Source organism: Nerophis ophidion, linkage group LG11, assembly GCF_033978795.1.
Source record: "Nerophis ophidion isolate RoL-2023_Sa linkage group LG11, RoL_Noph_v1.0, whole genome shotgun sequence".
Classification (NCBI taxonomy): domain Eukaryota; kingdom Metazoa; phylum Chordata; class Actinopteri; order Syngnathiformes; family Syngnathidae; genus Nerophis; species Nerophis ophidion.
In genome coordinates this window covers 57009780-57025845 of record NC_084621.1, presented here as the reverse complement: position 1 = coordinate 57025845, position 16066 = coordinate 57009780, and the positions used below count along the sequence as shown (strand labels likewise).

Sequence of the window (16066 nt, the reverse complement as noted above, 5' to 3'; positions counted from 1 at the left end):
CTAGCTAATTTGAATCTTTTTGAAAAAGTTAAAAAAAGAATTCATGGAACACCATTAGTCATTTTTTTCTGATTAAGAATTAATTTAAAAATGTTGATGACATGTTTTAAATAGGTTAAAATCCAATCTGCACTTTGTTAGACTATATAACAAATTGGACCAAGCTATATTTCTAACAAAGAGATATATATATTTTTTTATTTTACTCATACGTTTGAAGAGGTTGAAAAACACTGACCTAACCACAGAGATGTGTTTTAAATGTACATTTAATTAAAAACTAGTTGACACTTTATTGTCATCATTTCAAATTCTAAAGGACAGACGATAACATGTTTGTTTCTTGAATTTAGGTCTGAGTAGGAAGTCAAAGTAAGAAAATGTACCATAATCTATTGAAGTTCTTCCACACAGAAACATGCTGATATAGGCAGAAAATTAAGTGCACAAAGGTCTACAAAAACATGACTCCTACATTCAGAATGATTCAAATAAATGCAGTAAAATCTTATCACAGTTGAATCAGAAGAATATTTGAGGTAAAACGATAGAACATGCTAAACTGTGGGTGGTCATTATTTGTCATTAGCAGATGTTTGGACTCTACTAGTGTCATCTACTTAAGAGTCACTCTGCAAATTCAGGGCTGGATTATTGTAACATGAAAAACACAAAATAATATCAAAAGTTTTGTTTAATGATTGTTCACAAGATGAAAACTTACACAACCAATGGCAATAAGGTATTCCATGTGCTAATAAAAAATGTGCACTCATCAACAACCCTTTGAGTCAGAGAAAAAACACATGGGAGTTTTTAACTCAATTAGCCCAAGTGAAAGAGCTTCATTATGTGGTTAGGCGGGTCAGATTAGAGGAAAAGGAAGAGAGAGGTAACTTGGCTGCTGCATTCTACTTATATTACCTGAATAAAAGTAGCTTTGACCTATTGTGAGAAAGTACTCTGGGAGGGGTGCATGGAATGCATCAAAGTGACGAAAATACTCCACCTTGACAAGTCAATTACTGGAGTCTGAAGTCCAGACGGACTCAGATGGCATGATATCATCAAATTTTAAAAAAATATATGCAAAACCCAGAACCAGTGAAGTTGACACGTTGTGTATTTAGTGAATAAAAACAGAATGCAATGATCAGCAAATCGTTTTCAATGTAAATTTAATTGAATTGAGAGCAAGGACAAGATATTTAATGTTCGAACTGAGAAAATATTCTTATTTTGCAAACATACATTGTGGCAGAGGGGTTAGTGCGTCTGCCTCACAATACAAAGGTCCTGAGTAGTCCTGAGTTCAATCCCGGGCTTGGGATCTTTCTGTGCGGAGTTTGCATGGGTTCCCTCCGGGTACTCCGGCTTCCTCCCACTTCCAAAGACATGCACCTGGGGATAGGTTGATTGGCAACACTAAATTGGCCCTAGTGTGTGAATGTGAGTGTGAATGTTGTCTATCTGTGTTGGCCCTGCGATGAGGTGGCGACTTGTCCAGGGTGTACCCCACCTTCTGCTGGATTGTAGCTGAGATAGGCTCCAGCACCCTCAGCCACCCCGAAGAGAATAAGGGGTTAGAAAATGAATGGATGGATGGATAGATTAATTAGAATTCATGGATAGGTTGATTGGCAACACTAAATTGGCCCTAGTGTGTGAATGTGAGTGTGAATGTTGTCTGTCTATCTGTGTTGGCCCTGCGATGAGGTGGCGACTTGTCCAGGGTGTACCCTGCCTTCCGCCCGATTGTAGCTGAGATAGGCGCCAGCGCCCCCCGCGACTCCGAAAGGGAATAAGCGGTAGAAAATGGATGAATGGATGGATGGCAGCAACACATTGCAAAAAAGTTGGCACTGGGGCATTTTTACCACTGTGTTACATGGCCTTTCCTTTTAACAACACTCAGTAAATGTTTGGGAACTGTGGAGACCAATTTTTCAAGCTTTTCAGGTTGAATTATTTCCTCTTCTTGCTTGATGTACAGCTTAAGTTGCTCAACAGTCAATGGGAGACAGGTCTGGACTAAAGGCTGCCCAGTCTAGTACCCCCATTATTTTACTATGAAACCACGCTGTTGTAACACGTGGCTTGGGATTATCGTGCTGAAACAAGCAGAGGCGTCCATGATAACGTTGCTTGGATGGCAACATATGTTGCTCCAAAACTTGTATGTACTTTTCAGCATTAATGGTGCCTTCACAGCTGTGTAAATTATCCATGCTTTGGGCACCAATACACCCCCATACCACCACAGATGCTGGCTTTTGAACTTTACGCCTATAACAATCCCAATGGTTCTTTTCCACTTTGGTCCGGAGGACCAGACAGCCACCGTTCCCAAAAATAATTAGAAATGTGGACTTGTCAGAACACAGAACACTTTTCCACTTTACATCAATCTTAGATGACCGCGGGCCCAGCGAAGCCGGCACCATTTCTGGGTGTTGTTGATAAATGGCTTTTGCTTTGCATAGTAGTTTTAACTTGCACTTACAGATGTAGCGACCAGCTGTTGTTACTGACAGGGGTTTTCTGAAGTGTTCCTGAGCCCATTTGGGGATATCCTTTACACATTGATGTCACTTTTTTACGCAGTACCGCCTGAGGGATCGAAGGTCCATAATATCATCGCTTTCGTGCAGTGATTTCTCCAGATTCTCTGAATTTTTTGATGATATTACGGACCGTAGATGGTGAAATCCCTAAATTCCTTGCAATAGCTCTTTGGGAAGCGTTGTTCTTTAACTGTTCGACAATTTGCTCACCCATTTGTTCACAGAGTGGTGACCCTCGCCCCGTCCTTGTTTGTGAATGACTAAACATTTAATTAAAGCTGCTTTTATACCCAATCATGGCAGCCACCAATTAGCCTGTTCACCAATAAGTGTTTGATGAGCATTCATCAACTTTCTCAGTCATTTTGCCACTTGTGCCAGCTTTTTTGAAACATGTTGCAGGCATCAATTTCCAAATGAGCTAACATTTGCAAAAAATAACGTTTTCCAGTTTGAACGTTACGTACCTTATCTTTGCAATCCATTCGATTGAATATAAGTTGAAAAGGACTTGCAGATCATTGTATTCTGTTTTAGAATACAATGATCTGTATTCTGTTTTAATTTACGCGTCGTGCCAACTTCACTGGTATTTGGTTTTGTATACATAATGCATGCGTGTAACATGGTACAACCTCTATAGAACAACATTTGTTTGAAAAAATAAGAATGATTGAGAATGATTCAAAATGTGGTCTCGCTGTTGCTAAAAAGGACTGTTTATTTGTAATTGTTTTTTTCAGTGTATATTTGTAAAGTTGTTTTTTTTTAAATGTAGCATTTAATGGGAATTGGCTTAAGATATAATCCCCCTTTTGCTTCAGTATTATCGTCACGTAGAAAAATACCAGTTTTTACAGATGCTTTAAAAATGGGCGTAAGTCAGTGGCTTTTTTTTTTTTTTTTTTTTTTTCCAAGATGGCGCTGCTGTAGTGGCTGCTGTAGGCAGGAGCTCTGTGCTCTTGTGTCATCCTTTTGTGTTTCCCTCTTGTTTTCATGTGGTATTATATTTTTTTGCATTTTGGTCTGGGACCCTTTGGGACTGTGTAACAAGGGGTGGCACTTTCGTGACCTCTGTGGTGCTTTTTTTGTGGACTTCTGGATCTGCCTCCCGGGAGCCTTTTGGCCATGGAGACCAGCTGCAGGGTCTCTGCTACACAAGAGTCTGTTTGGATGTACTGGAGGAGATGCAAATGAGGGGACAGGACTGTGGAGCTAGCACTGAGCTACTGGGACGGAGAGGCTTCGCGGTGTCTTGACTGGGTGAGCAGGTGTCGGACACCTCAGTCACCTTGGACGTATCTTCGCTCATCCATGCGGACTGGACATTGGCCGAGAGTGGAGTCGGCTGTCTTGGTTGCTTTGTTGGGTCTGCTTCTGTCTCTGGCCATGCTCCCTCCACCCCAGCGGACGATGGCGTGGAACACCGCAGGGGCCACCACAGTGGATATGTTTCTTTTACTTTTTATTTATAGCTGTATGTAGAAGTGTCTGCTTGTACCTGCTGCTTTAATGTCTTTAATGTCCTCTGTGTTCTTTGTTGTTTGATGTTTCCCTCTTACACGCATGGAAGAGGGATGTGTACTATGGCTATGAGTGCACCCCCACTCCAGGGCCTAGGCTAAGACCGATTTTTTAATTTTATTTTAATCTTCTATTCCCCCCCCCCCACCCCACCCCCACCCCACTTGTTTACCTGTATGTCATCTTTTTTGTAAGGGGCGCTGGAAGCCGGCAGACCCGTCAGCGATCCTGTTCTGTCTCCCTGTAATGTTTGTCTGATCTTGAATGGGATTGTGCTGAAAATTGTAATTTTCCTGAAGGAACTCTCCTGACGGAATAAATAAAGTACTATCTATCTTCCTGAGTGGTATGGAACAAGTGAAGGCAAATGGTTGCAGAGAATTCCTTGGCTCAACATACTGCTGCCATATTTCTGTCCAGAATGGCTACTGCATGTGTGTGCAGTGGGGTGTGTGTTGCAGCAGCAGAGCTTTTAATCGCACATGCATTTTGCTACTGCATTAATATGATATACACGTTTTATATTCTCCGGTCTGGAGGCGCTAATTAAGTTGCTATAAAGCTAGTTCATTATTCTAAAGCAGGAGTCACCAACGCGGTACCCGCGGGCACCAGGTAGCCCGTAAGGACCAGATGAGTAGCCCGCTGGCCTGTTCTATAAATAGCTCAAATAGCAGCACTTACCAGTGAGCTGCCTGTATTTTTTAAATTGTATTTATTTACCAGCAAGCTGGTCTCGCTTTGCTCAACAGTTTTAATTCTAAGAGAGACAACACTCAAATAGAATTTGAAAATCCAAAGAAAATATTTTGAAGACTGTTTGAATAAATTCATTTATTTTTTTTACTTTGCTTCTTATAACTTTCAGAAAGACAATTTTAGAGAAATAATAGAACCTTAAAAATTATTTTAGGATTTTTAAACACATATTCCTTTTTCCTTCTTCCCTGACAATTAAAATTAATGTTCAAGTATTTATTTTTTATTGTAAAGAATAATAAATACATTTTAATGTAATTCTTAATTTTAGCTTCTGTTGTGAAATATTTCTTCAAATTTATGATTAAAATAAAAAAAAAAATATTCAGGCAAATCTAGAAAATCTGTAGAATCAAATTTAAAACTTTATTTCAAAGTGGAATTTTACCTATCTAAAACATGTCATCAAAGTTCTAAAATGTATCTTATTTAGGAAAAATTACTAATGATGTTCCACAAATTCTTTTTTAAATTTTTTCAAAAAGATTCGAATTAGCTAGTTTTTCTCTTCATTTTTTTTGGTTGAATTTTGAATTTTAATGAGTTGAAAATGAAGATAAATTATGTTTCAAAATTAAATTTTATTTTATTTTTTCGTGTTTTCTCCTCTTTTAAACCGTTCAATTTAGTGTTTTTTTTTCATCATTTATTCTTTACAAAAAAAACCTTCCTTAAAAGGAAAAAAATGTACGACGGAATGACAGACAGAAATACCCATTTTTTTAATATATATATATAGATTTATTTATTAAAGGTAAATTGAGCAAATTGGCTGTTTCTGGCAATTTATTTAAGTGTGTATCAAACTGGTAGCCCTTCGCATTAATCAGTACCCAAGAAGTAGCTCTTGGTTTCAAAAAGGTTGGTGACCCCTGTTCTAAAGTATACTTCAGAGAACATGTTTAGGGGTAACTGAATCAGAAAAAACACATTTGTGAAACTCAATGTTATTTACGTGTGCAAAATCTTGATTAAATGAAAACGCCACAAACAGCAAATACAATCAAAGTTTTATTCGGCACAACACAAAATTATTCTTCAAAACAATGCAGGTGACGAGTTTTGACAACCTATGTTCAAAAGATCAGTTTTCAAAAAACAACAAAAAACATGTTGCATTGTACCGAACCTCACAAAGTGAAAAATTATTTCAATTCTGAAATATTGCTGCAAAACTGATTTATTCAAGCCAATTATGTCAACCTGCCGAAGTAAATTGTATCTATGTGAAGTCTCCATGCATCTATAGAGGGACACATTTCAATATCAAATTGAATTAAATAAGCATGGGTATTACAAATGTAGGGATTATTGTATAATACAAAAACATGTTTTTGCCAAGTGTACATTCTTACATGTCCAGAATGCTACAAGCAAAAAAGTATGTTCAAATATAAATAGTCGGATTTTCAACAAAAAAAAATCACAGGTTTCCACTTCCCTCTTGAATTCAAATAACTTAATTCCAACAAATTGCATTTTTTATTGCCGTTATTGCAGATAAAAATTCCCCAGCTCATAATTTCACATTGGTTGGTCGGATAAACAAGTCATTGTCAGAACAGTTGAAAGCACAAAACACAGTTTCTTTTAGAAAAACAAAATAAGGAATCTTTGGTAGCCAAGCAACATAGAATCAACATGTCTATGTTCATATACAAATACAGGTGACAAAAGTAAAACGGCTACAGCAAAAAGGCCGACGAGGCAGAGAAATCCAGCTTTAAAACTGCGTATAAAAAGCACACTTGTTTGAACAAACAGGTCATAAATTAAATGAGCCCTTCAGAATGCGTTAGTCTTTGTATGGCATCCTGCATGGAGAACCACTGAGGTAGTTCATCTTGATTATGCCATGCATTGTTGCAAAGGACAACGGAGAGACGTAAAAGTGCATCGGGGTTAAACTCGTGTCTTCTCCTGGCTTGAGTATAGCAAACACATTTCACTCCAGAATCCTGGTTCTTCCCCTAATTTGTTCACTTTCCTTTTAACATGTATCCCATTAAGTTGCTCCCTTCCCTCCCCACAGCAGCATTTACACACAGTCTCTTTTCTGCTCACATGTTCACCCGATCTGGATGAGAGTAGATCTACCAATTAGTGATCAGTTTGAGATTCTTCACTTTGTAAACATATAGATAAATACTGCATTCAAGTCATATGGGTAGGGATGAGTGTGGAATTCTGTACATTTATAGGCGTGACCCAATTGGTGCTACTGAGTGTTGATTCACGTAAAATCAAATGGTGACATATTTCGATACCTTTGCTGCACGTTAGATCAGGTTTGACTGCAGTGTTCTGAAAAAATGTGCTACTTCGTAAAAAGAGTAAAAACGAGTTGCGTACATTTTCAGTAAATGTCTGAAATAGGTCCCAAAACAAGTACATCTGTAGTTTTTTATTATTATTCATATATGAGCCATGGGCTTTACGGTGGCAGAGGGGTTAGTGCAGGGGTCGGCAACCTTTTTGGCTGAGAGAGCCAAGAATCCAAATATTTTAAAATGTATTTCCGTAAGAGCCATATAAAACATTTTCAACACTGAATAACTAAATGTGTGCATTTTTAAGTAAGACCAATACTTCTAGAGTATAATAGGTCTCTTATTCTTTGTAATAACATTGTTATTCTGAAGCTAACTGTGGAGGGGGCGTGGCCTGCGGGCCTGCAGTGAAGCAAGGTGTTGCCAGGATCGACCTCGAAATCAGCGACAGATGCGTAGATGGCCCACTTTTGCCTTGTTATCTAATCACCTGTCTGTCTGTTATAAGCAGCAGCCAGGGGGAGAGACGGGGTTGGGGCTGGAGCCAGAGCGCGAGGGAGAACGAAAGAGGAAAAGACATTTGCTAGGAAACAACTGAGAGACTTTTTGAAAAATAAAACAATATTGTAACCCTGAAACAGGCTCTCATGTCGGTGCTTGGTGGTCTGAAGAACCTCCAGGAGGGCAAGCCCCACACTAACCAATAATAAATACATAACTTCTTACCATTAACGCAACTTCTTGAACAGGTGCGGTAGGAAACGGATGGATGGATTCAAAATGCATGAGAATTTTTTACATTTTGAGCGTTAATTTTAAACACTGTGATTACAAGTGGAATTATTCATTACTTATAGTGTTACGCAGTGTCAGCTCAGATGTATCCGAGAGCCAGATGCAGTCATCAAAAGAGCCACATCTGGCTCTAGAGCCATAGGTTCTCTACCCCTGCTCTAGCCTTTAAATAGACCCCCTTTTTAGACCAGTTGATCTGGCCTTTCTTTTCTTTGGGTGTCCCACGATTCGATTCAATATCAATTCTTGGGGTCACGATTCGATAACATATCGATTTTTTTCGATTCGATTCTATTCTCGATTCAAAAACGATTTTTTTTCCCGATTTAAAAGGATTTTGAATTCATTCAATACATAGGATTTCAGCAGGATCTACCCCAGTCTGCTGACATGTAAGTAGAGTAGTAGATTTTTGTAAAACAAATTTATAATTGTAAAGGACAATGTTTTATCAACTGATTGTATTAATATAAATTTGTTTTAACTATTAAACAAACCAAAAATATGACTTATTTTATCTTTGAGAAAATATTGGACACAGAGTGTTGTCAAGCTTATGAAATGCGATGCAAGTGTAAGCCACTGTGACACTTTTTTTTTTATTTTTATAAATGTCTAATGATAATGTCAATGAGGGATTTTTAATCACTGCTATGCTGAAATTATAACTAATATTGATACTGTTGTTGATTATATTAATTTTTGTTTCAATAAGTTTGGTTTGTTCTGTGTCGTGTTTGTGTCTCCTCTCAAGTGCTCTGTTTATTGCAGTTCTGAGTGTTGCTGGGTCAGGTTGTGTTTTGGAATTGGATTGCATTGTTATGGTATTGCTGTGGTTTGTTGGATTGATAAAAAAAAAAAAAAAAAATAGATTTTTAAAAAATTAGAATCGATTCTGAATCGCACAACATAAACAATTCAATTCGTATTCGAATCGATTTTTTCCCACACCCCTAATATATATATATATATATATATATATATATATATATATATATATATATATACATACACATACATACATATTTATATATATATATATATTAACACTTTTACATTCAAAGAAATGTATAAGTACATAAATACAGTACACTTAACACTCAACAAGTGCTGTCTTGTCATAATAATGTGGAGCAATTGGTTTCATTCACTAAGGTAATTTACTGGTTCATAAAGTAAAGAAGGCCGGATGAGCAAGATTGTCCCCATATGACTTGAAGACAATAAGAGAAAGAAAGCAGCTGTCAGTTTTATAGCCGTTCCTGCAAACATTTCCTCTGCCTGATTTGGCTCTTCCCTAAAGAAAACACTGACAAGGTACGACATTTTATGGCATCCAGAACAACTGAGATTATGCAAGGACACTATTCGTCATAATGATACTGTATGTGCTGTTTATATTCATTCAAGGGGAGCTGGACTTTTTTTTTTTTTTTAAATATTGCCCGTCATCCACGATCCTAGTGTATGACATGTATTATGCTTTTCTATGTGTTCTAAATATTGGAAAATTGCTGTTATTAGTAAAGGGATTAATCTTTTCCGCCTATAAAAAAAGAGAACAACGCTCCATTTACATGCTATGACCTGCATCTTAACTCAGCTATAGCGACATTTTTATTGTGAGCGCTAACACCGACACATTGCCTAGCTCACATTGCTACTCCGATCATTAGCGAATAGCCAGCTACTCGATAACTTTTGTTGGTAATAATGTTGGTTGCTAACCTCCATAAACTAAAGTACACGAAGGACCTTGAGCTGCTACAAGTTAATAGTAGATTATAAAACACGATTCGCACCTGTGTAGTAGAAGGTTGTGGCAGCAAACCGAGAAGTTGCAGGTCAACTTTGAAAATCCACAAGCTACCACATTTTTATCATATGGCTCTCAACGTGACGCTCAACAAACGGAACACATTGCAAGGAAGCATTTTTTCAGATCTAAGGAGTTAGGACGGTTATGAATCAAGTGTAACCCAGCCGGTTTGGCCCCCTAACTTTATCCCATTCCGCACAGGGACGCAAACCCTGGTCGTCCACATGAGAGGTCAGGTGCTGACCTTCGAGCTAAAAGCCCAGTCTGACTAACTCGGCCGCCAGCACACCCTTGAAGTTGTCGGGGTGTGAGCTGTACGCACATGGCACCGCCGCACTGACCGGCCCCCGTTACACAAGGACGGCACAAATATGGTGCTGGTAGACACACCATCCCATCAGTCGGCATTCCAGTGAGAGCCGATATTGTGAGTCTCGGTTTGAAGCTCTTATTTGAAATGTTCATTAGGTTAAAGTTAAAGTACCAATGATTGTCACACACACACACACACACACTAGGTGTGGTGAAATGTGTCCTCTGCATTTGACCCATCACCTTGTTCACCCCATGGGAGGTGAGGGGAGCAGTGGGCAGCAGCGCCCAGGAATCATTTTTGGTGATTTAACCGCCAATTCCAACCCTTGATGCTGAGTGCCAAGCAGGGAGGTAATGGGTCCCATTTTAATAGTCTTTGGTATGACTCCGCCGGGGTTTGAACTCACAACCTACCGATCTCAGGGCGTACACTCTAACCACTAGGCCACCGAGTAGGTATTGCTATGTGCTCTCTGAAATCAATGCGCTCAACTCTCGGTTATACTCAAATTAACCAACATACTGTGAATATTAAATGTTATTAAAAATAGTGGATAGTTCTGGATGGTTTTTAGATTCTTACGCGGTTCGCGGCATGTTGATGCCGGACGTGGTCTTTCCAGGAAGCGGCGGGAGGACAGGAAGCAGCTTGCAGGTAAGAAGAATGATTTATTCTTCGGGAAAACATACAAAATACAAAATAAACAAAATGAGTGTGCCTATAGCGCGTTAAGCTAACGGAGTAGCCAAAAAGAAAAGCAAAACACACGAACAAGGCCAAGCTTAGCTCAGGAATAGAATATGAGGCGACAGGCAGGACTAAACAGCTCTCTGATTAGTGCCCAGGAACAGGTGAGCATCCCAAACACTAATCAGAGGGAGGTGACACTAATCAGCACTAATGACAACCAAGAAACCCAAAAGAGGGGTGCTGAAACAGAACTTAAACCACACGTGAATCAAAAACGTAAATAAACTATGATCCGGGGAACAGATCATAACATAGATCAGGGGTAGGGAACCTATGGTTCTTCTCATAGTCATCATTGTCACCGACGTCCCACAATAGGTTATTGTGTTCTGGTTTGTGCAGCCCTTTGAGACACTAGTGATTTACGGCTATATAAATGAGCATTGATTGATTGATTGATTGATAGATTGCGCAGAAAGGGAAAGTTATGTGTTCTTGTCTCACATACGGACTGTGGATGATGGGCAAAATTCCAATAAGAAGTGAAGTTCCCCCTTAATGTAAGTTTTGATCGACCGTAAAATGCACAACCTGGCAAGGGATCATTCATTTTTCTAGCGAGGCTCAACAAATTTGCACAGTTGGGCTCTGGAGTTGAACTATACAGTATAAATCCTCAATTCACATGATTCACAGTTTCTTTAGCGGGGATGCTAAAGTAATAGTGAAGCCCAGTGAGCATGACAAGTCTAAGAGGTAGCTATACAAAGTCTTGCATTCTTGCTCCCAACGCAAAATGGTTCATTTAGCCATACTGAGTCATCAGCGATAACTGTAGCAAGCCTATAGAAGCTGTTTTTTCAGATGAACAAAGGCAGTAACAATAAATATAGGCAGGGTAATTGTTGTGTCGTACCACAATTAGGAATGCTATGGTACTCCTGAATGAACTCAAAGCAGCCACTGTCATGTTTTTGTTTTCTTACTCTTGCCATTCAAGTTTGAGCATTTTGGACTTGCCCATTGTTTAACTCAACATATAACTCCAGATCAGAGGAGCGTCTTGAAGAAATATACCATATTTGTGGTAAATAAGGAGTTTTCTAAAGAAGTCATACGTCCAGCACCATATCGTAATGTTCCTTCTTCCTCTTTCCACACTTGTTTATGAGCACTGCGTACAAAGACAAAAGCATCACCCAGTAACTGGCATAGACAACTGCTCCTATAAACAGAATAAGCATTTCTGATTCAGGGAAGGGTTTTCTAGTCTGCAGGATTGTCGTGTAGATAATCCCGACGAAGAGGATGGTAAACCAAACTGATATTGGGATGAGACCAATAAAGTTCACCACTACTGTTTTCCTCCCCGAGGTCCCCCATCCAGATTTGTTAATTGTTGCGATTGCAAACATTTTTGCTGGCAACAGGCTTGACATGTACAGTACAGAATAAAAGGACATGAACACCATGACGATGTTGCCTCTGAGACAGCTGGCAAATGTTGACTTGATCAGGGCCACTGCCTGAACAATGAGAAGAAATAACAGAATATTCCAGAGTCTTCCTTGGTAGAAGAGTTGGATCGCAGTGGCGATGAGAAAAAATGGGAAGAACCCAGTGATCACAGCCTCATAGGTCATCCAGAGATGATGTTTGTGAAACCACATGGAGTTGTAAAGCCATTCTCGGAAATAGGACTTACTCCATCTAGTCTGCTGATTCAGCCAACGCAAGTAAGTAATGGGTGTCTCTGTTAGGCACTTTGACCGTGCGGTGTACTTGGTTGCATATCCGAGACTGAGAACTCGGTTCGTAAGATGGCGGTCGTCCCCAAAACTGCAGTGCGATCCCATGAAGGTCTGATTGTACCAGTCTTCTAGAAACTCATGCAGGAGTGAGTTCCGGTACATTCCTAAAGGCCCGCTGATGCACTGCACGCAGCCAAAGTAAGATTGGCAAGCTCGCTCGATGTTGAAGGCCATCCAGTATCGTACGCTACTCAGGAAGGAGATCCACGACTCGTATTTGTTTAGGATCTGTGGAGACATGAACAGGCAATGGGAGAAAGCAAGAGATATGAAGATGTCAACAAACCACCTAGAGAACAGAGTTACAGTAAATTCACACTGCAGGGTATGATCCCCAATTAATTTTTTGTACTTGTTTAGCGCTTTTCCACATTTTTTTAAGGGACTCTAAGCGCTTTGACACTATTTTCACATTCACCCATTCACACACACATTCACACACTGATGGTGGGAGCTGCCATGCAAGGCGCTAATCAGGACCCATCAGGACAAGACAACGCATATTTGCAAGGCCATTTTCAAGAAGGATATTTAAAGAGAAACTACATCTTGTGAGATCATGTTAACAAAATAATGTGCAACTTCTTTGTATGTCTAATGTGAGCAGAATGCATCTATGAACTGATGCGCATGCACACAAAACGTGATGTCACACATTGAGAGTAAACATGGCCCCGATTTGTGTTGGGGTCACGCCGCCCTTGCTTATTTATGGCAATTTCAACAGTTTTGGGCAACCACAGTCAACATTTATTATTCCTTGTATAAGATTAAGGAAGAAGGCATGCCTTTTAGCTATGGTAGCTATGGTAATTTCTGGGGACACTAGTCCAGACGTCTGTACTAAGGAGCGTGCGGGCGAGGAGGCCCAGTGACGGGACATTGACGTACGTCCTATATTTGAATGTTCAATTTTCATAATTCCCAATTCAATTCTTCAATCTCAATTCTCATATTTTCACCACTGATTAATTTCGGCTCCATCGTCTAGCATTTAAATTTGCATGTCAGCTTTGGCGAAAAATGGTGATGTTTTTCACCTTTTAATGATGTATCGGTCAGATGACCGCAAATACCCTTTCAGACTGCAGTCGCATCGGCTAGATGTCAGATGTATAGCCAGGACTTGTCAGATTAAAAAAAAAATCTAAATTGTAGTGCTCATATTGATGTAAAATAAAAAGAAACATGTCATACATTGGCAAAAAAAACGGAGTTGACCTGCAGTGTGAACATAGCCTGACATTTATAATCTGAGTTTTTACTATTTTACCTGTACATCTCCTCCGACACCACCAACCATGGGATCCTCTTCAAGAACTTTAACCATTTCCACGGATGATGCTGGATCCAGCATGGTATCAGAGTCACACACCTGTGTTACAAGTACAAAAGCAGGACAAATTATTATATTTAGCCATGAAAATTAAGGTTTAATGTACAATACAGTCAAGCTTCACTACTACATCGTGATTCAAAAACATTGCAGATTATTATCATTTTTTTAAATCATCTTTTTTAAACTGCATATTCCACATTTTTGGCAAAAATTAAGTGTTTATTTATTGGTATTTTTGTATGAATTATATTGACTTGTGCAGTGTTTGGCACCAAGAGGGACTTACGTTTCCGGGTTAAAGGAGAACTGCACTTTTTTGGGGAATTTTGTCTATCGCTCACATTCATTATGAGGGACAAGAACTCAGTTGTCTTTTTTTTTTCTTACGATTTCAAAGATGATAAAAAATTGCTTGAAAAATGTGGCTAATGGCAGTCACCATTGTAGCCTTCAAAGCCCTCTAAAATAACTTCAAAATCCTCCATCAACGTTTGCAAGGTTGTATATCATGTAGTAACAGACACCTTCATAACAATATGTCATATGTTCAATATTTACCGTATTTTAATAATTTCCGGGACTGATTTTTTTCTGCGCATTGATTTCTTTGTCCATAGCACCGCACGTCCGACTTCTGGCCACAAATGTGTGTTCCTACTTCCGGAAGACTACACAGACGACTATTTTTGGACAAATGATGATTTACAACCTTATACTTTTCAGTCTAAATATACTGCTGCTTATAGAAGCCAGCACAAAGGAGTGAGACGTTGGAACAGACGGAATATAAATGATAATATAAATACATTTAATAAAGTCAAAATCAAATAAGGCAACAAGAGAAGTATCCTACACTTCTCTTTTGTAAAAGTAAATCTGAACAGCCGACCGATATGGGCATCTACATCAACTATATGATTTGCCTGAGAAGCTGGACAGGACAAAAAAAAAAAAAAAAAGGAACAGACGGAAGCAAGGAGAATGAGGTGAACAAGATTTTGACGCTATGAATACGGAAATTGGAACCAAGCTATTTGGACATAAATGGAGTGCTTATCCAAAATCAACAGGAAACATACCCGGCCAGCTGGACCAGACGAACTGTCCATTGAGTGAGTCTTTATAGTATCGACCATGATACACGCAGCACGCCCTGCATCTCATTACATCTACGGTACATACGCTTTCTAGCTAGCTCAGCTGTGTACAAACAAAACATTAAATGTGGGCTAATACTTTACAGATACTGTAATATGGCTGTTCATGTTTTTCAGACTGTACAGATTGGGGTCTTATCTTAGTGTTGTGCATTACAAATTCAAACGCGTTTCGTGCTGACATAAAAGCTAGCTTTTCTCTTGCCTATCTAGCTTTAACAGCTAATATCGTAGCATGGCAATGTGTCACTGCGCTAAAAAGAGACTTCCCTAGTGTTGGCTTTTACCATAACAATGTTGCTACAGCTTGGTCATTATACAGTTTACTGAAGTATTTTTGGTGGTTTTGGAGTACATTTTTAAGTGATTTAAAGCTAGAATTGACTGCTCCTATTAGCTGCATTGGTAGCTACCTAGAACAAGCCAATTTTTATGTTAGCAAGCAAAAAAAAACCTACTTTTGTCTTCTTGTCTCGTGTCGTAAACGATAGGTAAGATTTTTAAAAGTGCAGTTTCCCTTTAACACGGCTGATAACAACATGGCAGCTAATCGTACACTACCTTCCCATTTTCAAATTGATCAATCAACTTTTAACGGACTTCATCTTCAATCCCTGCCTCATCAATAACACATTTTTACATGTGCAAGACTTTGACACAAGCGATCTTAAAATGGTAAATGGGTTGCATAGCGCTTTTTTACCTTCAAGGTACTCAAAGCGCTTTGACATTACTTCCACATTTACCCATTCACACACACATTCACACACTGATGGAGGGAGCTGCCATGCAAGGCCCTTACCAGCACCCATCAGGAGCAAGGGTGAAGTGTCTTGCTCAGGACACAACGGACGTGACAAGGTTGGTACTAGGTGGGGATACAATCGCAGTCGGCACAGAACTTCAGGCTAACAAGACTGCTATAAACTATCAGCAACTGTCTGGCCAAACTGGAGATTAACTTTTTTGATGCGCGTTACCTTCGACATCAGTAAAATAGTTTTGCCCGCAGCGATGCAAAA

General features: G+C 39.2%; 1 protein-coding gene across 1 annotated transcript in view; it reads right to left on the bottom strand.

Annotated features, from left to right (window-relative positions):
* Positions 1 to 9007: 9007 nt before the first annotated feature.
* Positions 9008 to 16066, bottom strand: part of has2 (hyaluronan synthase 2) — a 49166-nt gene continuing 42107 nt past the window's right edge. The window contains exons 3-4 of the mRNA XM_061914743.1: positions 13822 to 13923; positions 9008 to 12776 (exon numbers count right to left, since the gene is read on the bottom strand). Coding sequence (XP_061770727.1) covers positions 11850 to 12776; positions 13822 to 13923 — 1029 coding nt within the window. The 3' untranslated portion in view covers positions 9008 to 11849. The remainder of the gene's footprint in view (positions 12777 to 13821; positions 13924 to 16066) is intronic.